The 27,401-nt window shown below is 36.8% G+C and overlaps 1 protein-coding gene across 4 annotated transcripts in view; it reads left to right on the top strand.

Moving 5' to 3' along the window:
• Nucleotides 1-27,401, top strand: part of Ufc1 (Ubiquitin-fold modifier conjugating enzyme 1) — a 115,767-nt gene that overhangs the window by 72,379 nt on the left and 15,987 nt on the right. For all 4 annotated transcript variants that reach the window (XM_090406117.1, XM_090406116.1, XM_090406115.1 and 1 more), the window contains one exon: nucleotides 5,346-5,477. In XM_090406117.1, coding sequence (XP_090262243.1) covers nucleotides 5,346-5,477 — 132 coding nt within the window. The remainder of the gene's footprint in view (nucleotides 1-5,345; nucleotides 5,478-27,401) is intronic.

Here is a 27,401-nt window from a genome sequence, read left to right as displayed (position 1 = left end):
AATTCGGTGATTTGTTCTGATTAATTTAATAACAATGATATTTTGTATTTATTAAATTACCCCAAAATGAGTAAAAAGTCGAGTCAGAAAACCACACTTTCTTAAGTTATTTTAAGAAAGATGAAATCAATAAGCATAGTAGCGAAGACACCAAACCAACAACAGAATCATTGATTTCTTCAGAGTCTTTCAAATGTAAAATATGCGTCTAAACACCGTTTATCAGGTATTAACAGTGATTGGTTTAAAAAATTCCATTGGTTAGTAGTGAAAGATAATGGAATGATGTGTTCCACATGTATGAAATATGGAAAGAGATGACCCACAAACAAGGAAGTGACTTGGGTAACTATTATTATTATAATCATTATTTCGGGCAACTCCAAGGAGTCGACAGCCTCATCAAGAGAGGCCCTAATATCATGTCAAGAACAACTATTCGACATTCACATAGTATCTATCATACCTCGCCTTGAACTAGCTCTAACACCGTTGTTAACCACATTCTTGCCCAGCTTCCATGAATAGTCCCTAGTCCTCCCACCACCAATCCTATTCTCAAAAATATCTTCTGGATTGATCTTATAGAAACCCTTCAGTAATTTGAATGTCTCAATCATATCACCCCCTTTTCTGCCTATCAACCAATTTTTGCAACCCACAAATCTTCAATCTGTTCTCATAAGGTTCATTCCACAGACCTACCACCATCTTGGTCACTCGTCTCTGGATCCTCTCCACCTCCTCCCCATCAAGAAGAAACTCCGGTGCCTATATCTGAGCACAATAGTCCAGGTGGAGTCTTATCAGGGCTCAATATAGAGGAACAATAACTTGTTTGTCTCTGCTTGTTAAAGTATTTTTCAGTAACCAAGTGATTTGATGAGCTGATTTAGCCATTTTTGCAATGTGTCCCCTAAACTTCAACTCTCTATCCACCAACACCCCCAAATCTCTGGCTTCATCAATCTCTTGGAGTACGGTTCCACCAATGTGATATACTGCTGCTAATCTTTTCACTCCAAAATGCAAACCTTACACTTTGCCATATTAAATTGACATCCATTTTCCCTAGCCCAGTCCTCCAAACTATCCAAATCATCCTGCAAAATTTTGACATCCTGTGCACTCACAATTGCTCTACCCAACTTTGCATCATCAGCAAACAAGTGAACACTTCCTCTCAGATCCTTTCCTATATCGTTAATGAACAAATTGAAAAGTAGTGGTCCAAGAACAGAACCCTGCAGCACACCACTAGTTACAAGCCATCTTTTTGACTCCACTCCTGAATAAACCACTCTCTGGTATCTCTCCATCAGCCACCCTCCTTTCCATCTCACCAACCCTATATCCATCCCCATCTGTTCCAGTTTACTGATTAGAGTTCCATGTGGTATCCTGTCAAAGGCCTTGGCAAGGTCCAGTAGAATCACTGTAAACCCATTACCCTTATTCAGTTGAGCCGTCGCTGTGTTATAAAATGTGAGCAAGTTACTGAGGCATGATCTACCCTTCACAAAACCATGTTGCCCCCCATACAGTATCCCATTTTCATCTATCCAATCCTGTATTCTTCTCTTGACTAGTTTCTCCAAGAACTTGACAACGATTCCTGATATGCTAATCGGTCGGTAATTTACAACAGTAGTCTTGGAACCTCCTTTATGCAATGGAACTATTTTCTCCTCTTTCCATCCCCCTCAGGACTAACCCAGACCCGAGACGCAGATTAAACAAAATGGTCAAGGGTACTGACAATTCTTTAGCCGCTTCACGTATGACACTAGCTGGTATACCATCCAATCCCACAGATGTATTGACATTGAGGTTTTGCAATAGACTACTCACCTCCACCTCATTCACCACAATTCCCATATAATCTATTGGTTCATTCATTTCTGCAATGTCAACACCTGGATGATATACTCTTGCAAAGTGCTCGCTTAGTAATTCAACTATATCAACTGATTCAGTTACCTCCCTACCATCGGCATTCTTTAAAATCATTCTGCCATATACATTTTTTCTTTTACTTGCAACATATCGAAAAAACTGTTTAGGATTCTCTTTAGCCTGCATGGCCAATGTTCTTTCGTAATCCTTTTTTGCTTTTCTTACTACACTCGTTACCCCTCTGGCCTGGGCTTTATATTGTTCATGTGCCTGCCGGTCACCTTTCTCCTTAAATTCCCTCCATAGTTGTTTCTTTTTTTGCAGCTCAGGCTTAATGTTGTTATTCATCCATTTAACTCCTACTTGATTTATTATTCGGACTCTAGGTATACAGTCAGCCATTGCTTCATGTAAACACTTTTTAACTGCCTCCCATGCACTGTCAACTTCTAGCCCTTGCAGTTGTACATGGCATGGCACGGCACTGTACCAATCAATCTCCTAAGCTTGTCATACTTACCAGCCTGATAATTCCACATGTACCCTGTCTTAATTGTAAATTCCACACCTTTAGCCACCTCCCAAGTCAAGACCCCATGATCACTCACCAGTTGGTGGCAATGTGGTCATATTCGTTACAACCAAATTCTCAGATGCAGTTACCAGGTCATGCACTCTCTGACCCCTAGTATTTTCCATTACATGCATCGCAGATAGTTATCCCTTAATAACCGCATAAAATCCAATTCCTTCCTCCCATGTGTCCTCTCCTCCTTCCAGTCAATGTTACCATACTTGAAATCTCCCATAATAATTACCCTCCTTCCACTCATTTCTTCTATTTGCTTATGCATATTATCTCCACCATCTATTCCATCATCTGGTCTATAGCAGCACCCAACTGTATATTTTGTTCTGCTAATTTCAATCTCACACCAAATAGCCTCAGATATGCTCTTTTCTCTATCCTGCAGTTCCACTTCTATTCACCTTGGCTGTAGCTCATCCGCTATCATCAATAACACACCTCCCCCCATTTTATTCTCCCTGTCTCTTCTGAACACACCATACCCCTCACATTCAGTCCCACTAGCTGTATCATCTTCTGTCAGCCATGTTTCACTAATGCCAATAACCTGTGGTCTGGAAGTGCCAAACCAAGGCCAAAAATTCTTCCCTCTTGTTCCTAATACTTCTGGCATTTGTATACATGAATTGCAGAAGCCGATTTGTCCAATCCCTATTTTCATGCCTTATACTAACTATCCCATTCTGATTCGTGGTCTTTCCTACTCGCTTGGGTATATTACACACATTCACACACTCAACTGTCTCCCTAAAATCTGCATATCTACTCCTCTCCCCTTAATAACTCTAGTTTCCCTGGTTCTGTACATTTACTTCCACTACATTCGACAACACCTTTTCAATCTCCATACACCAAATCCATTCAAATGTAAACCATCCATTTTATATAATTCCTTTCGCCCATCGAACTCATTCCACACATCCACAAATTCCACACCACTCATCAAACATAATTCACGCATAAAGTCATTGGCAATTATGGCTCTCCTTCTATACGCTTCACTGTCATACTGCGGAAACAGACTCACCATCCTAACTCTCTCACTCTTTTCTTTTGCTACCTCAAGCAATTCCTTCACATCCTCACTCGTAGCCTTTTTTTGTTTCCTTTCAAATCATTTGTACCTGCAACCACTATCAATTCCTTCACTCGCTGTTTTTGCATTCTAATTGACTCACTTACATTCTTTACATTCGCACCAGGTTGATACGATTTTGTTAAACACTCAACTAACACACCTCTTACTAAGGAATCCCCATACAACACACGCTCTTTCATTTTGTTTACACTCACTTTCATACCCTTATTTTTTCTATCATACTTTTGCCGATTATTAGTCGGTACGCTTGTTAAAGATTTTTGCCAACACTCCAGCTACTGATTTGCTCTGTGTATTGCTCCATGTAATAGTGCTATTTCACTCATTGCGTCAGTGTCATCATTTTTATTCTCCGAAGATTCATTCAATCGTTCTGTATGCTTAACTTCATTCTCTCTTTCAACGCCACTCTCACAGCTATCAGGTACTACCTCGCAAATATCATCATTCATACCTCAAATATCGCTGTTATCTAGATTTTCACTTTCGACAATGATATTACTCACATGACCTGAAACACTCTTTAAATCCTCACATTCTTTACACTTTTTGCACACATTCACTCCACTATCATTGTTTAACCAGACTCCAGCAGCTCTCTGCAATGCATACATTTCGCAAATGGTACACTGAATCAAGTCTTTTAAGTTAAGATTTTCAGACAAATATGGCGGCCTGGACGCCATCTATCTATTCCTCTTTATGGGAGCCATGTGCACAGATAATCGTATCTATCAATTTACTTATTAAAATACAGTCATACCCCGACTTATGCGAATCCAGAGTTACGCGGTTTCATATATGTACGTATTCCCGTCCCGCTTCGCGCCTCACCACTAGTCGTATCTTTCCGGCGCTGGCCGCATTCGCCAGTGTCTCAATGGCACCGGTCTCATGCTAAGCATTGAAATTCATCTCCCGCCAAAAGACAATCACAAACATCCATGCCTATAGTGGGATTCAAACCTCTACAGCCTGTTGGTTGGACAAGGTATTCTAACCACTTGACCAACCATTATTTTAACTAATGCCATTATAACTGGAATATGATGGCTCTTTCAAGTGCCCAGCAAGTTCCAAATAACACCAAAAATATTTCTCTTTGTAAATTATTACATTCTTTATTTTGCAAAAGAAAGAAAATATTTGCAAAATAATTCTTTATTTTGCAAATTATTTTGCTTTAATCAATAATACAAATGTATTATCATTTAATAGCCCACTCTGTATTATATTCAAGAGAAGAATATTTTTCATACTTTTTTTATAATCTAATCAAGTTTTGTATGTAACCCTCATCTCCTCTCAAAAAAAAAAAAAAAAAAAAAAAAAAAAAAAAAAAAAAAAGCTGGAATCCTGCTCTAGAAACCAGTCATTCAGGACTCCAACAAACAGGATGGTAGTCAGACATCAGGTGATTCTCATCTCCTGGTGTCTGACTACCATCCTGTTTGCTAGTAGTCAGACATCAGGGCTTTACAAACATCCATCTGCTTAAGTGGGACTCAGGCCCACAGCCTCTTCATTACAAAAGCAGATGCTATTTGCCCCTCCCCTCCCCCCACAAGTTATCATAAAATGCCTTAATGTCAGTGTAACTGCAACATTCTTTAATTACAACTCAATTCCAGTTAACCTGGATGTTTGTTTAGATATTCACAAACATCCATGCTTATTAGAATTCTAATGCTTTTTTATTCCTTTTTTTATTCATTTGCTTATTTTCTCACAGAAATATCAAACTTCTATTTTCAATTTCAGTATGTACAAAACAACAAAGATAGCGACAATGACTGGTTTCGATTAGAATCAAACAAGGATGGTACTCGATGGTTTGGGAAATGCTGGTACATTCATGAGTTGCTGAAGTATGAATTTGATATAGAGTTTGATGTAAGTTATCATTATTATCCTTATGATATTTTCACTGTATTAATAACTTGATATGCACTGTCAATTTAAGTTTGTGTTTCTAGTATCACTCCAAGAGATTGAAACAAATTGTCTAATTCAGTATATAAACAGTCTGACGATTTTTAGTATCACCAAAAGGGATTGCATTTCTCTCCTTGTACTGCCATTTATCTCGAACTTCTCCTTGCCTAGACACATCAGTAGCTTCCTGAGCATCTAAAAAAACAGGCATTATTTTCCTAAGATGTTATTTTTTTTTTTTTTTTCACCCATCCTTAGAGTACTGCTCACATGCTTGGTGGTGCACTTAAAAAAATTCTCCATGCTGTTGAAATTCTTCATTTATCTTTTGTAGCATTTCCATTCACATTGCTTTTCTGAACTTGGAACCGTCATTCCTCCATTTTCTGTTGGGCATGTTAAAATAAGAGCAATAACTGTCCAACATCCCATTATAGCTGTAAACACACCAAACCTGCTTCTCCTTTTCTTCTTTTATTTCTATCACTCTGGAACAACCTACCTCAGATAGTGTTCCCCAAACAACTATAACCTTCAGCCAATGAAAATATCAATAGACTTCATTTTCTAACCCTCACCAATTGTACACTACACACGGTGTTAATGTGTTATTAATGTGTTCTACCTGTTATTTATGGGATCAGTATTTAAGAAGGGAAAAAAAGTCTGATTTCTTTGTGTGCTTCCTTTCTATGTAGTGGAACATGCATGTCCCAAATCATCTTGATTGAAGCATTCCCTCTATGAAAAAAAATGCCTCAAAGTTTGCAAAAAATTAAAAATGCCTGACTTTTGAAGCCCAAAAGAGTTATGCAGGAGACAAATAAACATTTGAAATTTTTATGGGAGTTGCTCTTAATAGGTAGTGTTTATAAAACAAAATTGGTACCATTCTGTTATTTTCATTCCTTTAACATAGATAACCTTTGGAAAATGAACAAAACTGGATTTTTTTGTTTCAGCACGTATTTAGTACATCCACTTATCAGTTCTATCATTTTGAGTTCATGAGTAGTGTGCCATATGATAGTAGCGAAGAAAGTAAAAAATAAATGAATGAATGCTTAAAAAAGAAAATAATATTGATGTTCAGGTGCATGAAACAAATTGAATGTTTAAATTGAAGAAACTAATTTAATCTGTAGGTTTTTTTTTTACAGTTCATTACATTTCATTTTGATAAATTGATAACATAATATATATATATATATATATATAGTGCCTGTAGTGCCTCCATAGTGCAATTGGATGAATGATGATACTTTGCACCCTTCGATTGGAAAAAGTCGAACTTGGTTCTCATTGTGATGGGAGGAATCTTTATATGGACTTTTTCAGTTGAAGGTGAGTTAGCCGATCCTATACAGAGGTAGCAGGGTTTTTCCTTTGGAAACTCTGGATTTTTCATCCCACATACAGACAAAAAATACTAGTGGTGGTGGTGGGCAGTAGATGGCATTGATGTAGATGATAATAGTAGAGGTTGGGTGTAGTTGTGGAGTGTGTGTCTTCTCTCGATGATTCCTCGTACTCTTGGGAGGTGTCATGAAATAATAATATGAACATGAAGTATATGAAACAATTAGATTCACATGTTCAAATCTGAAAAGAATTGTGGCGGCCACAGAACTTGTGGCAATTCATGCACGTTTGAACTTGAGTTTTTCTGAATCACTAAGGTTCAGACAGTATTCAACATTTTATTTGTCATTCCTCCTTGACTCTTTACTCCAGCTTTGTTTAGTCTCATGTTAGATATATTGGTGTGAAGTTTGGTTTGTACCCAAATTGACTAAATGTGAATATGTAGTATACTGTTCATCTTTTTTGGTAAACAAGCGAGCCATAATCTTCTTGATTCTATCATCATCATCATCAGTTTTGGGACTGGTAGCTCAGCAGCAATTTCCTCCATTCTGCTCTTTATTCTATATCATTTTAATTAATAGATGATAATGAGTTACGGTTGTAAATATGTATGTGTATCATTAATAAGATGTGTAGAGAAATATTTTTATACGTTGTCATCATCAAATTCTTGATATTTACCCTTCATGGAAGAGGTGTACAGGATATTATGACAGTACTACATAAAAAATTTACATCATTATTAACTTCATATTTGCAATTTTCCTCCAAATTAATCTTTTATCTGTCAGGACTCCAGTGACATCATCATCAGCAAATTCCTGACATTTACCCTCGTTGGTTGGGGTGTACAGGATATGATGATAGTACTACATGAAACATCGACATCATTACTAACTTCCTATCAACGATTTTCCTCCAATCAACCTGTTATCTGTCAAGACTCCAACATTACCGGATCTTATATTACTGTCTTCTAAGGCACATTTTACTGTATCAATCCACCTATATCTTGATATAGTAATAATAATATGAACTTGGCCTTCCTCTGGGTCTTTTTCCTGCCAACCTGGCACAGAACACTTGTTTTACTAATCTTTCCTCTCTGGTTCTGGTTAAGTGACCATACCACCTGAGATTTGCTCTGCTAACGCATTCCTGGATGCTGACAATTTTAAATTCCTTTCCTAATATCCTCATTTTTCATATGATATTGCCATTGATGTCATCTTTTCACACCAATAATCTTTCTCAGAACTCATATCTGTGGCTTCTAGTCTTTGGTCAAGTGTTTTACTTCTGAACCAGCTCTCAGATCCATAAGTTAAAACTGGTTTGAACACTGTCTGTATATAGCTAAATTAGTGTCTGACTAATTTCTCGGGGTGCTTAAGGGTGAAAGCTATATAACTGAGAGGAGACCTTCACCATAGCCTTTAAAGGAATGCAGAGAACCGACCAGAGCTTCTGACCTAATGTCCAATCCTCACCTTGTCGTGGTACACCCTGTTGAGTATCTACCTGAACGATACTGAACGAACGAGGATGGACTAGCAACTTAGGATTTAGCCGACCAAATTGTATTCTTATTGGCTTAAACCAAATTACAAAATGATGGTACAACATGACAAAATTTCATGCTGCCTGGTGCTTCGCATGGTTAAACAAGGCCTCTGTTGTTTTCGGCAGAGAACAAGGAGGAACAGCAAAAAGTCAGCTACTAGAACAAATCTGAAAACACACCCCAACTCAACATCACCAGAGTTAAAGATCGGCACTGTCAGCATAAGAAGCCTGAATGGCAAAGAAATGGAGCTAGCTGAGGAATTAGATAAGTACCAGATCAACATAATAGGGGTGACTGAAACAAAAAAGACAAAAACTGGTGAAATCTTTCTGAGCAATAAATACAAAATGTTATATTCATGCAATGACAATCAAGGAAAAGAAGCAGTAGCCATAGTATTCAACATTAAATACGAGGCTAATCTTCTTGAATGGCAAGCAGTCTGAAGTAGAGTATTGTGGGCAAATATGAGAATGGTGAACTGGACAATGAGACTTATTTGTGCCCATGGTCCTACAGAAGGTTCCACTAAGGTAGAAATGGAGGAATTTTTTGATGCTTTAGAAAAAGCAACTGACACAATGAAAAAGGAAAAGTTGGTCCTTGTTGGGGATCTAAATAGCAGAGTAGGAAATGATTTTCAGACATGCAAAAATATTTTGGGAAAATTTGGAGAAAAGAGCAAAGCTAATAATAATGACAAATACCTGTTGGATTTATGCTCAGGACATGGACTGGTTATTACTAACACCATGTTCCAACATAAAAATGTGCACAAATTCACATGGAGAGAAGAGGCAAGAAATAAGAAAAGTCTCATTGACTATGTTATTGTTGATAGTGATGTTTTTTCCATGGTGCAGGACACCAGAGTGTACAGAGGATTTGAAATTGGAAGTGTTCACTGTTTAGTCTTGAGCAGGATAGAATTGAATTTCATATTGAAAAGAATAACATGTAAGAAAGTTTTAAAGTGAATAAAACTTGAGCAGCTCTTAGATATGAACTGTAAACTAAAGTACACAAACATTGAAGAAAAAATGAAAGAGTTTGAGAACAGAAACCAAACCTTGGAGATTCAGTGGCAAGCCTTGAAGAAAACCCTCATTGATTCAGCCAGAGAGGCATGTGATGAGGTTGTCTGCAAGGATAGAAAAATCAGAACTCCATGGTGGTCACAGGAAGTTAAAGAGACAGTGAATGAAAAGAAGAAAGCGTATCAAAAGTTCCTGGCAAATAAGTCAGCTGGTGTGCTGATAAAATACAGAGACAAATCTAAGAATGCTAAACACTGTGTAAAACTAGCTAAACAAAAAAAGTCATGGAAGGACTTTGGCAAAAACATTGAAAATAAATATCAAGAAGTTGGTAAGATATTCTGTAGATTATTGAAGAAGCTTAGAAATTGAGGAAAGAGTACTGTAAAAGGAGTTAGAGATGATAAAGGTGACATGAAAACAGGAGAAAAAGATATCCTTCATGTATGGACTAATTACTTCAAAAAATTGCTAAATGAAACAAAAAGTGATATCACAGTGGTAAAAAACACTCAACAGGCATACAGTCAGGAATACATATCCATACTTGAAGTAGAAAAAACCATCAAAGGCTTGAAATGTGGAAAGGCAGCAGGAGTAGATGATATTCGACCAGAAATGCTGAAGTATGGCGGTATAAAAGTCTTACAGTGGCTGCACTGCATAGTTCAGAAAGCCTGGACAGAGGGACGAATTCCCGATGATTGGAGTAGAGCTCTCATAGTACCCATGTATAAAAGGGAAATAAAACTGAATGTGAGAATTACAGAGGTATTTCCCTACTGAGTGTTCCGGTAAGATTTATGCAAGTATACTTCAGAAGTGGTTGAGAAAAATTGTGGAAATAAAGCTTGGTGTAGAACAAGCTGGATTCAGGCCAAATAGAGGCTGTCAGGATCAGATCTTCACTTTACGACAAATAGTTGAGAAATCATGGGAATATAACAATGATCTATATTTAAGTTTTGTAGATCTGGAAAAGGCATATGATAAGGTGTCAATGGGGCATTATATCAAGCAATACTTGTTTAAATCATTGTTTAAAGATTGGGTTTATAAAACCCCCAAAAGAGAGCAATATAGCAAATACAAGTAGCTGTAAGCAACAAGAAAACATTGATATTGCATCTGGGTCAAATGAAATTGATAAGAGTGTGTCGTCTGACATCTCTACAGAACCAAAATTTTAAAATAAATCATTTTTTGTTTAAATGAATATATAAATTCAAATAAAATAGATATTTAATTTTAATTAATATTTTTACTTAATTAATTAGTGGGTAAGCCTGTGTAGCTCAGCGGATGTGGCGTTTGCACACCACGGCGCTTGGCCGCACGAAGGAAGGCTTGGTTTCGAGTCTAGTCGGCGACTAGAGGAAATTTTTCTAAGCCTTTTTTCGACCGGTTCCCGAGTTAGTCGATCTCTGGTACGGGCAAGCGGGTTTTTCCTCCCGGAAACTCGGGTTTTTCGTCCCGTAAACTCAAGAAAATCGACCGTAGAACCCACATTATTTTAGACATTAAATATATTGTGTTAGGGTTAGGGACCACGAGATGGCAGCACATTTGAGCCGTCTCTCTTCACTGTGTACCGCTTAATTAGTGATAGCCTTGGGCCATCTATCTCTGATTGGTACCAGTGGAGATTGAACTGCCCACTCAGTCTCCAAAAGTTAGATTGGGCCTCGCCTAATAATGGCCTCGCCTAATCCCGTATACGGGAATGAATAAAAAGGCGTTAGCTGATTTTTTTTTTTTTTTAATTAGTGGGTACTTGGTAATAATGAAAATTTAAGAAGGGGTACACAGATATCTGAAGTTCGAGAAACACTGATCTATGTGAATCACATTATGAAGGAAAGTGGTATTAAACATCATATCAAAATTGGAGGTGTGAATGTCAGTTCTTTGCTTTATGCAGACAATGTTATACTGTAAAACTGGGATTCCAATTTTAATTTAATATTTGTATTCATATATATATATCTTCTGTTCTGACTTTCCCCATTTAGTAATTTCTTAATCTAACATCAGCGAGTCATGTCTTAACTATCAATCTAGTCCAATGAGCAATTTTACTAGATGTGCACATCGGCTATGAAGACAAGGGAAATGTCGTTAATTGGTGCCAATTCCTTTGTTTCAATTCTGGTATTGGTTCCTTTTTAATTTTACGGAAAATTCATATTTATACTGCACCACCCTAAAATGTACTTGATGAATATTTATTCAAGGAACCAAAGTCTAGATCAGCACACTGTCTCATAATTCTTAAACACTTCGCAGAGTATTCTCAATTAATCTCACTATTAGGAATTACCTCGCAGTCGTAGCCCCCTATTTTATGTTTGTTATTCTTGCCTCCCTCCTTGGTTCGAACTTTTATGAACAGTTCAGTAAAATGAAAATCAGCCAAGTCTTCATATTCATTTCAAAAGAAATTAACATTTAATTCACTGAATAGGCATAATACATGTTATAAGAAATTTTTACTGACATAAAATTAATCTTCATAATATTGGGAAGTGAGTAGTTTCATTTATGATTGCTAAATCTCCTTTAACTCATTAGATCATAATTTCATACCATTAATTCTAACAAAGATCTAATTCTCATCTATATATGACACCATTAAAGACTATCCTTTCTATAATTCACATACATTCACAAATATCTTCACACTATTATTCCAATTAAAGTATAGAGTTCCTAAGTTTCATCAGCATAACTCCTAAAGTTCTTTCAATGAGGGCTCAGTCCTGAGTTGAAGATTTTACCTATATCTAATTATTGACTCCTACACAATTTTACACAACAAATAAGAGTGTACATTACCCATAGTTGGGGACACACTAGGCCTGCATGTGTATCCCTACAGCACCTTCAATTTCCAGATTACTTTCCAGGTTTACCTCGGCTTTTCTACACGAGTTGAATTTCGACATGACACATCGCTGATGGGGGAAGCAATTCTGGCTCCCCGCTCGCTCATCAATCAGCTGGGCATGAGTCTTCAATATCCGGCATGATCTGGAACTTTACTGTGTCAGGTCATTCCATAGCCTAGAACTGCCCATGGACACTGCTGCTTGCTGCGATGACCACTCCAGTACAGGGAATGAGAAAAAAGCCTAGAGCTGGTGCCGCAGCACCTTTTAAAACGTGTGCCCTATGTTTCTTGCCTATGTCATCCTGATTTCTCCCTTTCCTCACGGCACGTCACGCCTTTCAGCACCTAGCGTGCTCTTCGGAGGACATTCGCGTGCGCGTCCTAGTGCACGTGTATGACACAAGGCCATTGCTGTATAAACGGATTGTCCTTTGCCTTCAACATTGTAATAGCACTTACATAGATTACACATAGTTTAAACTTCACAAAACACTTAATTATTTTCAATATGATGCATTAGGTAAAACTTTCTTAAATATTAACGTAACTGATAAATTACAATTGGTTATTTTTCTCTTGATATATTAATACTGGCTCTGGAATTGATAAACCGTGTTAAATCTGAATGAAGGTAAAGGTTTTGACTTTTCCTTTCATTCAGAGTATAACAATGCTTCTAAATAAATCAGCTACAAGTCTGCAAGAGTCCTTAACTAAATTGAATAGTTGTTGTAATAGATATGGTATGAAGGTCAGCAATAAAAAGACAAAGACAATGAAAATAGGCATAATCGTTAAAAATGTCAACTGCATTGTGAACGGAGAACCTGTGGAACAAGTAAAACATTTCAGCTACTTAGGCACAATTATTTAGTGAAGATGGTAAATCAAATATGGAAATAGACATGAGAATCAACAAAGCTGCTATGGTAGGAAGCCAATTGAATAAATTCATATGGAATAAGAGAGAAATTAGTCAGAACACTAAATTAGTTATATACAAGACAGTGTTCAAACCAGTTTTAACTTATGGATCTGAGAGCTGGGTCAGAAGTAAAACACTTGACCAAAGACTAGAGACCGCAGATATGAGAGTCCTGAGAAAGATTATAGGCGTGAACAGATGGCATCAATGGCAATATCATATTAAAAACGAGGATATTAGGAAAGAACTTGACATTGTCAACATCCAGGAATGCGTTAGCAGAGCTAATCTCAGGTGGTATGGTCACTTAAACAGAATGGGCGAGGAAAGATTAGCAAAATAAGTGTTCTCTGCCAGGTTGGCAGGAAAACGACCCAGAGGAGGACCAAGATATAGGTGGATTGATACTGTACAAAGTTCCTTAGATAATAGAAATATAAGATCTGATAATGTTGGAGTCTTGACAAGTAACAGACTAATTTGGAGGAAAATTGTAGATAGGAAATTAGTAATAATGTAAATTTTTCATGTCGTACTATCATATCCTGTAGACACCTCTTGAGGGTACATTGCAGGAATTTGATGATGATGATGATGACTAATTTCTCTCTTATTCCATATGAATTTATTCAATTGACTTCCTACCATACCAGCTTTGTTGATTTTGTTGTCTATTTCCATATTTAATTTACCATCTTCACTAAAAATCGTGCCTGAGTAGCTGAAATGTTATACTTGTTCCACAGGTTCTCCATTCACAACGCATTCGACATTTTCAACGATTCTGCCTATTTTCATTGTCTTTGTCTTTTTATTGCTGACCTTCATATCATATCTATTACAACAGCTATTCAATTTAGTCAGGGAATCTTGCAGACTTGTAGTGGATTTATTTAGAAGTATAACATCATCTGCATAAAGCAAAGAGCTGACATTAACATCTCCAATTTTGATATCAGGTTTAATACTACTTTCCTTCATAATGTGATCCATATAGATAATGAGTAACAGAAGGGATAATATGCATCCTTGTCTTCACCACATTTAATATCAAATCATCTTCCTGTACTTCCTTCAGTTTTAACTGCTGACTTACAACTCAAATAAAGACTAAGTATTGCTTGATATAATGCCCCATTGACACTATATAACTTTAACGTTTTCAATAGCTTTTCTTTTCACCTTGTCATATGCCATTTGCAGGTTTACAAAACTTAGATACAGATCTTTGTTATATTCCCACGAGTTCCTTTGTTCAATGTCCAGGTAGATACCTAACAGGGTGCACCATGAGAAGGTGAGGATTGGATATTAGGTCAGCAGCCCTTGTCGGCTCTCTGCATTCCTTTAAAGGCTATGTGGAGCACCCCCTCCAAGTAGAAATCCAACATATATTTGTCGTTATTATTAGTTTTGCTCTCTTCTCCAAATTTTCACAATATTTGTGTATGTCTGACAATCATTTCCTACTCTGCTATTTAGATCTCCAACAAGGCCCAACTTTTTTTTTTTTGCATTGTGTCAGTTGCTTTCTCTACACCCTCAAAAAATTCCTTCACTTCAACTGTAATAGAATCTTCTGTGGGATTATATGTTATATTTTGGTCTTCTAAGGAACTTACTGTATCAATCCACCTAAATCTTGATCATCTGCTCTGTCTCTTTCTTGGCATTCTGGCAAAAAAGACTTGTTTTGGAAACCTTTCCTCTCCCATTCTATTTAAGTTACTGTACCATCTTAGATTAGCTCTGCTCATCATGTATTCCTGAATGCTAGCAGTGTCAAGTTCCTTCATATAGACTATGTATTGTTCAGTATGATGCACCATTAATATGGTACAGTTCTGATGTTTTGAATAGCTCTTCTCATGGCACTTTGACACTTGCCTTTTTCAGATCTACAAACCTCAATACAGATTCACCTTATATTCCCATGTTTTCTCAACTTCTTTGTCTTAGATTGAAAAATGTAATCCTTACAACCTGTATTTTGTCTGAACCAAACTTGTTCTTCTCCAGGTTTTCCTTCCACATTTTTTCTTAGTCTCTTTTAATGTATGTTTGCATAAATCTTCCTGGAATGCTCAGTAGGGAAATTCCTTTGTAATTCCAACATCCAGTTTTAATTCCCTCATTTTTATAAATGGCTTCTATGATAGCTCCAATCATCTGAAATTCAACTTTGAGACCAAGCTATCTGAATTATGCATTGTAGCTATTGTAACACTTTTATATTTCCATCGTTGATCATTTCTAGTCAAATATTATTTATTCCAGCTGCATTTCCACATTTTTATGGCTTTTCGTGCCTTGAAGTATTGATATGTTCTTCTGATTGCATTACTCTTGACTGCTTTCTAGCACTGTTCTGTCACTTCTGATTTCATTCACTATTCTTTCAAACTAATTACTCCAGACTTCAAGAAAATCCTTATTTTCTGTTTTCATCTTGCCTTTTCATCACTAATTCCTTTTACAACACTCTTTCCTCCATTTCTAAACTTTTACAGTATCCTCCAGAATGTTTTGCCACTTTCTGATATTTATCTTGTATATCCTGAAGTCTTCTGACTTTTGGTCAGCTACTTTTTCACCTTGCTTTGCTTTCTTACATTTTTCTCTATGATTTATTTTTGTGAAAATTTTCTATAGTCTTTCTTCCTTTTCATGAAGAGTCTTTTAACTTTCTGAGTCTACCATGTTCCCCAGTTCAGAACACCATGGTGTTCTGAACATGGTGTTTTTCTATCCTTGCCTTTGTCTTAGATTTTTCAATCTAAACAAAGAAGTTGAGAAAACGTGGGAATATAATGTAAATCTGTATTGAGGTTTGTAGATCTGAAAAAGGCAATTGTCAAAGTGCCATGCACAATAAGTGGAAGATGTTTAACTAAAAGTCTAAAAACATTAGAGAAATTTTTCACGGAACACTTGTTCAGATTTCACGGGACATTAGTGTTTTGCAGAACATAGTTTGATAAATGCTGATCTAGATGTCTGTAAGTAGTGTGACCTCAATGTAATCACTAGTATTGAAGAACACAGTGGTATTACCATCTATTGGTACTACCAGCACTAATAGAGGGCTTTTGTTGCGAAATGAAAAGTGTTTCATGACTAAAAAAATTTGTGAGGAACACTGATCTAGATAATCCTACTAATTCATCCAAAAAAAACTACCAGAACTTTAAAAAAAATGCATCATCATCAAATTCCTGCCATGTACCCTCAAGGGGTGTATATGATATGATAGTACTACATGAAAAAAATTACATCATTAGTAACTTCCTATCTACAATTTTCCTCCAAATCAGTCTGTTACTTGTCAAGATTCCAACATTATCAGATCTTATATTTCTATCGTCTAAGGCACTTTGTACCGCATCAATCCACCTATATCTTGGTCTTCCTCTGGATCGTTTTGCTGCCAACCTGGCAGAGAACACTTGTTTTGCTAATCTTTCTTCGCCCATTCTGTTTAAGTGACCATACCACCTGAGATTAGCTCTGCTAACGCATTCTTGGATGCTGACAATGTCAAGTTCTTTCCTAATATCCTTGTTTTTAATATGATATTGCCATTGATGCCATCTGTTCACGCCTATAATCTTTCTCAGGACTCTTATATCTGCGGTCTCTAGTCTTTGGTCAAGTGTTTTACTTCTGCCCCAGCTCTCAGATCCATAAGTTAAAACTGGTTTGAACACTGTCTTGTATATAACTAATTTAGTGTTCTGACTAATTTCTCTCTTATTCCATATGAATTTATTCAATTGACTTCCTACCATACCAGCTTTGTTGATTCTCATGTCTATTTCCATATTTGATTTACCATCTTCACTAAATAATTGTGCCTAAGTAGCTGAAATGTTTTACTTGTTCCACAGGTTCTCCGTTCACAACGCAGTTGACATTTTTAACAATTCTGCCTATTTTCATTGTCTTTGTCTTTTTATTGCTGACCTTCATACCATATCTATTACAACAGCTATTCAATTTAGTCAGAGAATCTTGCAGATTTGTAGCGGATTTATTTAGAAGTATAACATCATCCGCATAAAGCAAAGAGCTGACATTAACATCTCCAATTTTGATATCATGTTTAATACCACTTTCCTTCATAATGTGATCCATATAGATAATGAATAACAGAGGGAATAATGTACATCCTTGTCTCACACCAGATTTAACATTAAACCAACTTCCTGTACTCCCTTCAATTTTAACTGCTGACTTACAACTCAAATAAAGATTAAGTATTGCTTGATATAATGTCCCCATTGACACCATATAACTGTAGCATACTGAATAGCTTCTCTCTTGGCACGTTGTCATATGCCTTTTCCAGATCTACAAAACTTAAATACAGATCTTTGTTATATTCCCATTATTTCTCAGCAATTTGTCGTAAAGTGAAGATCTGATCCTGACAGCCTCTATTTGGCCTGAATCCAGCTTGTTCTTCACCAAGCTTTTCTTCCACAATTCTTCTGAGCCATTTCTCAAGTATACTTGTATAAATCTTACCAGAAACACTCAGTAGGGAAATACCTCTGTAATTCTGACATTCAGTTTTATTTACCTTTTTATATATATGTACTATGAGAGCTCTACTCCAATCATTGGGAATTCGTCCCTCTGTCCAGGCCTTCCGAACTATGCAGTTCAGCCACTGTAAGACTTTTATGCCACCATACTTCAGCATTTCTGATCGAATATCTTTGAATCCTGCTGCCTTTCCACTTTCAAGCCTTTGATGACTTTTTCTACTTCAAGTATGTACATGTATTCTTGACTGTATGCCTGTTGAGTTTTTTTTTTCCACTGTGCTATCACTGCTTGTTTCATTTAGCAATTTTTCAAAGTAATTACTCCATACTTCAAGGATATCTTTTTCTCCAGTTTTCATGTCACCGATATCATCTCTAATTCCTTTTACAACACGCTTTCCTCCATTTCTGAGCTTCTTCAACAAAATCCAGAATATCTTGCCACCTTGATATTTATTTTCTATGTTCTTACCAAAGTCTTCCCTTGACTTTTGTTTAGACTAGTTTTACACAGTGTTTAGCTTTCTTACATTTGTCTATGTATTCTCTAAGAACACAAGCTGAGTTATTTGCCAGGAACTTTTGATATGCTTTCTTCTTTTCCTTCACTGCCTCTTTAATTTCCTGTGTCCACCATGGAGGTCTGATTTTTCTATCCTTGCAGACAACCTCACCACATGCCTCTCTGGGTGAATCAATAAGTGTTTTCCTCAAGGCTTGCCACTGAATCTACAAGGTTTGATTCCTGTTCTCAAACTCTTTCATTTTTTCTTCAATAATCTTTATGTATTTTAGTCTACAGTTCACATCTGGGAGCTGCTGAACTTTTATTCGCTTTAAAATTTTCTTACATGATAGTAAGAAAGATTTAACATTAAACCATTCTTTTCAATATGAAATTCAATTTTATCCTGCTCAAAACTAAATAGTAATCACGTCCAATTTCAAATCCTCTGTACACTCTGGTGTCCTGCACCAGGGAGAAAACATCACTATCGACAATAACATAGTCAATGAGACTTTTCTTATTCCTTGCCTCTCTCCACGTGAATTTGTGCACATTTTTATATTGGAACATGGTGTTAGTAATAACCAGTCCATGTCCTGAACAGAAATCCAACAGGTATTTGCCATTATTATTAGCTTTGCTCTTTTCTCCAAATTTTCCCAATATATTTTTGTATGTATGATGATCATTTCCTACTCTGCTATTTAGATCCCTAACAAGGACCAACTTTTCCTTTTTCATTGTGTCAGTTGCTTTCTCTAAAGCTTCAAAAAATTACTCCATGTCTACCTTAGTAGAACCTTCTCTCTGACCATAGGCACAAATAAGTGTCATTGTCCAGTTCTCTATTCTGATATTTGTCCACGTGACTCTACTTGAGACTGCCTGCCATTCAAGAAGATTAGCCTCGTATTTAGTGTTGAATACTGTGGCTACTCCTTCTTTTCCTTGATTGTCATTGCCTGAATATAACATTTTGTATTTATTGCTCAGAAAGGTCTCACCAGTTTTTGTCTTTTTTGTTTCAGTCACCCTTAATATGTCGATCTGGTACTTATCTAATTCCTCAGCTAGCTTAATTTCTTTGCCATTCAGGCTTCTTATGTTGATAGTATACTGATCTTTAACTCTGGTGATGTTGAGTTGGGGTGTGTTTTCAGATTTGTTCCAGTAACTGACTCTTCGCTGTTCGCCCTGGTTCCCTGGCAAACAACGGGGGCCTTGTGTAACAGAGTGACGCCCCAACCGGCATGAAATTCTGCCATGTTGTACCATCATTTATGTTTTGGTTTAAGCCAATAAGAATACAATTTGGTTGGCTAAATTCCAAATTGCCAGCCCGTCCTCGTTCTTTCATTATCTAGGTAGAAAGTGTTTCATGACTGAAAAAGTTTGCAGAACACTGATCTAGATTATGATCCTACTAATTCATCCCCCCCCCCCCAAAAAAAAACCCCTTTAAAATGGCATTCTTAAGAATGTTACATCTTGGTCTCTGAATTAGTTAAAAAAAATCCAAACCTTTTTGTCCTCTCCACCCTGGATATACAGAATACCAAAAATTCACTAACCAAAAAAACCCCTGCTCCATCCTATAGTAGATGCCTGATTCTCGCTTCTTTAAACTAGCCAAAAATGAGCTAAATAGGTATTTCTCCCCTCCCCCCTTACTTGGCCATACTTTATCTGATATAAAGAATTCCATCCACTTGAAATCTTTAATCCAAAACTTAGTTTTAAACAATAATGATATCATGGTTAGTTTTGACTTTTTTACATCAATTCTTTATTCACCAATAACCCCCCTATTTTCTGACACTTGGCTTACAAATCCTCCAACATCACATAACTGATACAATTTTGCCATCCATCAGTTAATTCATTTGAAATGGCACTATATGTATATACAGATAGTGTACAGCCATTGGCACTCTTTCTCTCTCTCCTGTTCTAGCCAATTGCTGTGTGGAGCTTTTTGAAAAACATTCTCTTGATACTGCTGTTCTCATACCTTTTGGCTACGATATAGTGATGATGTGTTCTCCATTTGGCCACATAGCTCAAGCACATTAGTCTCATTCCTTCTCCACTTCAGCATCCCAGAATCCAATTCACTATAGAAAAAGAAATTAACAGTAGTCTATCTTTTCTAGACACTAATCCCAATGTTACTCTTTCTTTCTTTCTGTTTCCATTGTCAGCCTAGCCATATAAGTACAACCCCTGGCAAAAAGTATCCGATCAATGTTATTTATCACTGTGACTGCAATATACCCTGTATATTTTTGGAAAGTTTAACATACGAACATTTTAGCATGCAAGAAATGAAATAGCTCACTTTAAAGTATAAAATGAAAAGAAAAAGTTATGTACGATTCAAAGATTTAAAAGTTAATTTACAGAAAATAAATTATCTGTGTTAAAAAAAGTATCTAATCAAGCTGACAATTGAAAAAAAAAATTAAGCTATCGCTGAGGAAACAAACACTTATCATTCCCCAATATGCAAATCTACAATTGTCTGTGCACACGTAAAGTAAAGCATAGAGAAAACATTGATAAGGAGCGAATCGTGGGTGTGAAATCCAAATTCTTTCTGTAGTGTCAAAGGATGACTCTTGTGAAAGAACTTTCCAGCAATTTAAAAAACCGAATGATTGAATATCTGAATGACCATGCAGCATTAAGTTGTTTGGATCTAACTACAGAGTGAAGATAAGTGACTGCACAGTAATTTGAAATCGGCTGAATGGTCAAGTATTTCACTTTTGCAAAGCAAAAACAAAACCTCTTTGACAAAGCAACACAAAAAAGTGCATTTCTAATGGTGTAAAAATCATGTAAATTGGGAATTTGTGACTGGAAAAAAGGTTATTTTTAGTGACGAATCTTGAATTTGCCTTGGAACCAGTGATAATAACGGTATGGAGAAAACTTGGTAAAAAGTTCTTCAATGAGTGCATTAATACTAAGGCTAAATTTTCACCCTCATTTACCATTCGGAGTTGCGTGACATCACACGGTGTTGGAAAACTATGTATCATGTTACATACAGTCGACTCTGAAGTCCACAAAAAAATTTTAGAGCATTTTTTGTTTGGTTCCTAGCATTGAAAAATATACCAGTATTCCAATGACTTCATTTTTCAAGATGATAATGCATCTTGTCACTGCAGCAGATGAATCAACTATCTGTGAAACAATAGAAACACTCCAATTGAAACTATGACTTGGCCTTTGAATAGCCTGAACCTTAATCCAATTTGAAAATGTTTGGAATATTTTAAAGTGAAAAATTAACACCAAAGACCCACAAATGCCGCCGAATTACATCAAGCAATCATGAAAAGCTGGAGTGAAATTCTGCCAACTGACTGTCAAAAGCTTATTGAGTCCATGCCACGAAGGATGAAACCATCATTTGGGCTAAAGGAAGAACAACAAGATGCTGAGTTTGGTGATTGGATATACATTTCCCAATTAAAGAATGATTGCATACTTTTTTCTTCAGTGTTTGATTTCCATTCACCTAATTTCTGATTTTCATTCACCTAGGTCCAGTGGTTAAAAGTAACTATAAAATATTTTTTGTAATAAATTTTGTTTCTTTTTTAACCATATATATAATCATAACTATTCAGTTTGAACAAAATTTGTTTTGGGGAAAAATAAATCCTAATATACATATGATGTTTGTGTTACAGTCATTGATCGGATACTTTTTGCCAGGGGATGTAGATTGTAGATACATATGCTAATTTTCCAATCATCCCCCCCCCATCCCCCAAACATGAAAGATATCATTAAAACCTTTTGAACAGAGCCTCCAATCTTTGTTCATTTCCAGGCTCCCCCCCCCCTTCCTGTCCAGTGGCTATAATGACAAAAAGATTAAAGTAGTTTTTCCTATTGTCACCTCACATCCCTCTCAACATACAGATTATAATAATGTCATTGCCATTCCCTATATGCATGGTACCTCTGAAAAAATTGCCAGAACTTTAAAGAAATACCTCTGCACCGCTTTTAAACCTCATGTGACTATCCTTACTGATGTAAGAATCAACTACTCTTGCCACTATGTGTTCAAGAAGTGTGAAAACTTCTCTGTTCTTGTAGCTTGTTATTTTATGGTTTAACTATATTATGGGAGATTTGCCAATATTATTATTATTATTATCCGTGACACCTCCAAGGAGTCCGAAGACTCATCACATCCCACTATATAACACTCCGCCTCCACTACCAATCACCCACACCAATGCCATCCACTGCCCACAACCACTACTACCACAGCTAGTATTTTTTGTCTGTAAATTGCGTGTGTTCTGAAGGGCCGATTTGTATCTATGCTAGATGAAAAACCCGAGTTTCCGGGAGAAAAAACCCTACTACCTCCGTATGAGATTGGCTAACTCACCTTCGATTGAAAAAGTCCATATAAAGATTCCTTCCGTCATGACGAGAATCGAACTTAGGCCTTTTCTAATCGAAGGGTGCAACGCAACATACCGTCATTCTTCCAGTTGCGCTACGAAGGCACTTATATATCTGCCTTAAAAGACAGAAATACAGCATCAACTGCCAAAACTGTGGTCAGCTGCATCTAGATGACCATGCCTTCGATACCTTGCACAAAATCAAATTTAAAAAAATACTGTGTTTTACTATAGCAAATACAACTCAAAAAACCTTTTGGAATTAGCAGCAGATTTAAAAGACTAACCCATTCCAAATATAAATATTAGTAATATTTATTTAGAATTGCTTGGGCACAATCAATGTTAGTAAGTAACATTGATTCTAAAAAAGAAGGATAAATGAATAAAGAAGGGCTATAATATCAAATGATTGGATTTGTAGGCTGTGTAGAAGGAACAGATGTGAATTTTTTGATGTGTGGAGTGAGTTTGAGGGAAGATTGGATTTGTGTAAGAGGGATACTGCACGCTTGAATGCATTTGTTATCAGGAGTATTGAAAAACTAACTGGTATGAGACCTAGCACAAAGAGTCAGGGAAACTAAACTCTAATGGGAGGAATCGGCATTGTCATGGAAATGATTGTGAGAAGAGAACGATTTCAACTTTGTGCTAGTCTGGTTCAGACCCATCAAATGTGTGCAAAGATGTCCACATCTTTAAGGTACTAGAGAAGAACAGAGATCTGTAATTTGTCAAACTGTGTCATGCAGACTATAGACAAGAGTACACAAAAGAACATGCAGGTAGCTTATGTCTGTACACAAATGCTAGGAGTATCAGAAACCAAGGGGTAGAGTTTCCTGCTTTGGTCAATATGTTGGGACCTCAGATTGTAAGCTTTAGTGAGACCTGGCTATCAGAATCAGACATACTAATATCAAGTGTAAAGGGTACAGTAGGGTAGGAGTCAAATAGATGCGTAATCTTAATAACAGCAGGCAAGAAGAGTCACAGCTGTTGTATGGAAAGCTGAGTATGAAAAGAAACCAACTCTGCAAAGCTAAAGACAACCACTAAGAATTCTATCAATATGCTGCAAGTAAAAGAAAGAATGAATATTAAAGAATAACTACTGAATGCAGAAGTGGTTATTTAACTACTAAGTGCCCATTTTGCTAAAAGCTATCAAACTGGTGTATGCAACATTGAATTCGCTACCACCTCTTCAATAATGAAGAAACTCAGGTGTATGAAGAGGAGGTATTGGAGTTGTTGCACAAACTGAATAAGAATTCGGCAATAGGGACTGATGGAATATCAGCACAAGTACAAAAAGAGTGTTCTGAACTGGCTATTCCTTTGACCAGGGTATAATCTGAGTCTCAGAACTGGGAAGATACCTCAGGAATAAAAAGAATGTATGGTAATTCCATTGCACAAGGTTGTGCAAAGACCGATTTTTTTCAACTGTTGACCAGTCAGTATCTCAGGAGTAGTGGTGAAGATTTTGGAAAAGTTGGTTAGGACTCGTATTCAGAAATGGGTTGACAGTGAATCTCTATTTTGTAATGAGCAACATGGGCTTACTAAGGGAAGGTCATGTTTTAGCAACTTGCTCACATTCTATAATAATGTTACCATTGAGCTAGACAAGGAATTGGATACACCATGATGCTTTTGGGTTTTGCTAAAGCTTTTGATTTAGTGTGGATAAGAGGATGTCTGACTGACAGATATCAAACAGCGGTACACCACAAGGATCAATCCTAGGTCCAGTGTTATGCATTCCGTACATAAATAACAATGGGAAGGATTTGACAAGTTGACATACGGCTATTTGCTGATGATGCAAAGATAGGTCAGGTAATCAGGAATGTGACTGATATGCAGTACTTGCAGAATGATTTAAATACGCTGTAATTGTGGGCATACAAAAATGGATGTAAGTAAATGTCAAGTCATGCACTTTGGCATGATTAGATATCCAATGTTGTATTATATTGGTGGGATTATGTTAGAAAAAACTGAACAGGCTAGGGATTTTGGAGTGTTTGTAGTAGAAAGTTGAAGTTCAGGGCCCATGAAGCAGAGATTGTAAATACAACTCAGAAGATAATTGTAATGCTGAAATGAACTTTCATATGCATAGATAAGGATGTCATTTTGCTTCTTTACAAGGCCTTGATAAGACCTCACATGGACTATTGTGCACAGGTCTGGTATCCTGATTTTTGTTGTGATTCCGATACAGTGGAGAGAGGTCAAAGGAGAGTGTCAAAAATGATATTAGGATTGTGGAATACTGATTATGATGATAGATTGAAAATTTGTAGACTACAGACACCAGCAAACAAGAGAAATAGGGGCGATATGATTGATACTTACAAACTTAAGAAAGGGTCTTACAAGATTTCAGTTGATGGAATATTTCATTTTATGGAGGGTGGGGACAGGACAAAGGGCATCTTTGGAAGCTGAGAATGAATGCTGCTTAAGTGGTGAGGGCTAAATTTTTGTCTCATAGAGTTGGACGCGATTTGAGTGGATTGCTGTTGGATGTTGTGTGTACACAAGCAGTATGAATGAATTCAAGAGCAAGTCTGATCAGGGACGGCTCATGCATAGGCACTGCGAAACTGCAGCACCCCCAGTTTTTCTCGATATATAAATATATTTATTAATTTATTTATATTTGCTTGTAATATTTAATTTTATCATCAACTGACTTACAGCTATACAATTCTATACAATCCTATACAATTCTCTTATTTTGTATAAAAATTAATAAAACTCCATCTTGTAGCACTTAGGAGGGCGAAGGACACTAGCAGCACTGTGTTTACCACAGTGTCATATTGCTACGCGCACAGGCATATGCACGTCATACGATCTATTAGCGTAATGTGGCACTGTCCGTCGTGCAGTTCCACTGTTGTTTATATGCAGTTTGCACCAGTAGTCGAGTGTTTGTAGTGCTTATCGTGTTTACTCAGTCTCTTTAAATATTTGGACATTACAATTAAGGGATTATTATAATTACGGCTATTTTGCCTGCTTCAGTTTAGGAGTGCCCCTGTTTAAATGTCATTGGCTATTTCGGATTCTTAGGGCATTGTAGAATCCATGAGTAAATAGCAAATGACATTTAAACAGGGGCACTCCTAAACTGAAGCAGGCAAAATAGCCGTAATTATAATAGTTTATTAAGAGGAGTAACATGGGAGTTTTCCCAGAAATAATATACACAATTAAGGGATTTAATTGTAATGTCCAAAAATTGTAAATCCATTTCTTTAATTACAATTAAAGGAATGGATTTTATTTTTAAGTAATTTTGAATTATACCAAACTGTATAATTTTATCGATAATAAACAATATTTTTTCATGTTTAATTTTTTTTTAATTTTTACCATAATTTTGATATTTTATCCAAACACACATACACTGTATACTTACAGTGTGTATGTATATTTCGAAAGTTGCAGCACCCCCACGATTTCAAGCCACGAGCCGCCACTGAGTATGATAGCTGGTGCATGTAGTATGTGGCCTGAAGGTCTCTCTTAATAATAATAATAATAAACTTCCCAAGATTTGGTAAACATTAATTCTTAGACCTTCCTATCCAATAGCCAAGGCTAGCTACTACTACTACCATAGATAATGCCTTTCTAAGGACTTTTAGGTTTCTAGTCTTAACATCTACTTATTGTGCATGTTTGTGTATGGTAGTACAATTTTTATATTGTATCCCAGATGTCTCTTTGACAGAAAAATAAATTATTTTTTCTCTGTCTTGAACTGCTGTCACTGCCTCTGCACTCTCATGCTCTGGCAGAAAGCGGCTCAGCATGGCAACGGACAGTGAGTAAAGGACACTTTGGTGTAACCAAGAGGTCCAAAAAACTGTCCTGGCAAAAAAGGAGGCCTACCTAACATGGTTAAGGTCAGGTCACCTGAGATGCATTTACGGTACACTGAGGCATGAATAGCTGCTGCTGAGGCAGTAAAGACAGCAAAGCAGAAGGCTTGCGAATCCTTTGGAGAAAGATTAGACTCATCCTATGCAAATACAAACAAAGTATTCTGGCAGACCATCCGTTGCCTTCAAGGGAGGAAATCGTGCACAGCAAGGGCAATTAAGGCCTCTGATTGTGCACTTTTAACAACCAAGAAGGATATCCTCCACAGATGGAGGGAATACTTTGAGAGCCTTCTTAACCCAGGTGGCCCAGCAGTTGTGGACATCCAAGAGGTGCAGATCAGGCGATGACTAGTCTCACAGCAGAAGAGGTACATTTATCAATAAAATCGCTAAAATCAGGCAAGGCTGCTGGTGATGATGAAATTCGACCCAAAATGCTAAAAGCTTTAAATCAAGACGGGGTTCTCTGACTGACTCAAGTGTGTCAGGCTGCTTGGATATCTGGGCGAGCACCAAAGCAATGGCAGACAGGCATAATAATACCAGTCTTCAAGAAGGGAGACCAGAGAGATTGCAGCAACTATCGTGGCATCTCTCTGCTCAGCCTGCCTGGGAAAGAAGATGCAGGAGCATAGTTGAGTCAAAGTTCCAGGAAGACCAATGCGGCTTTTGTCCTGGTAGAAGCAC

The sequence above is a fragment of the Typopeltis vanoorti genome, chromosome 16 (genome assembly GCF_054136105.1).
Source record: "Typopeltis vanoorti isolate ZY-2024b chromosome 16, IOZ_Tvanoo_1.0, whole genome shotgun sequence".
Taxonomy (NCBI): domain Eukaryota; kingdom Metazoa; phylum Arthropoda; class Arachnida; order Uropygi; family Thelyphonidae; genus Typopeltis; species Typopeltis vanoorti.
This window is presented reverse-complemented; position numbering and strand designations above follow the sequence as displayed.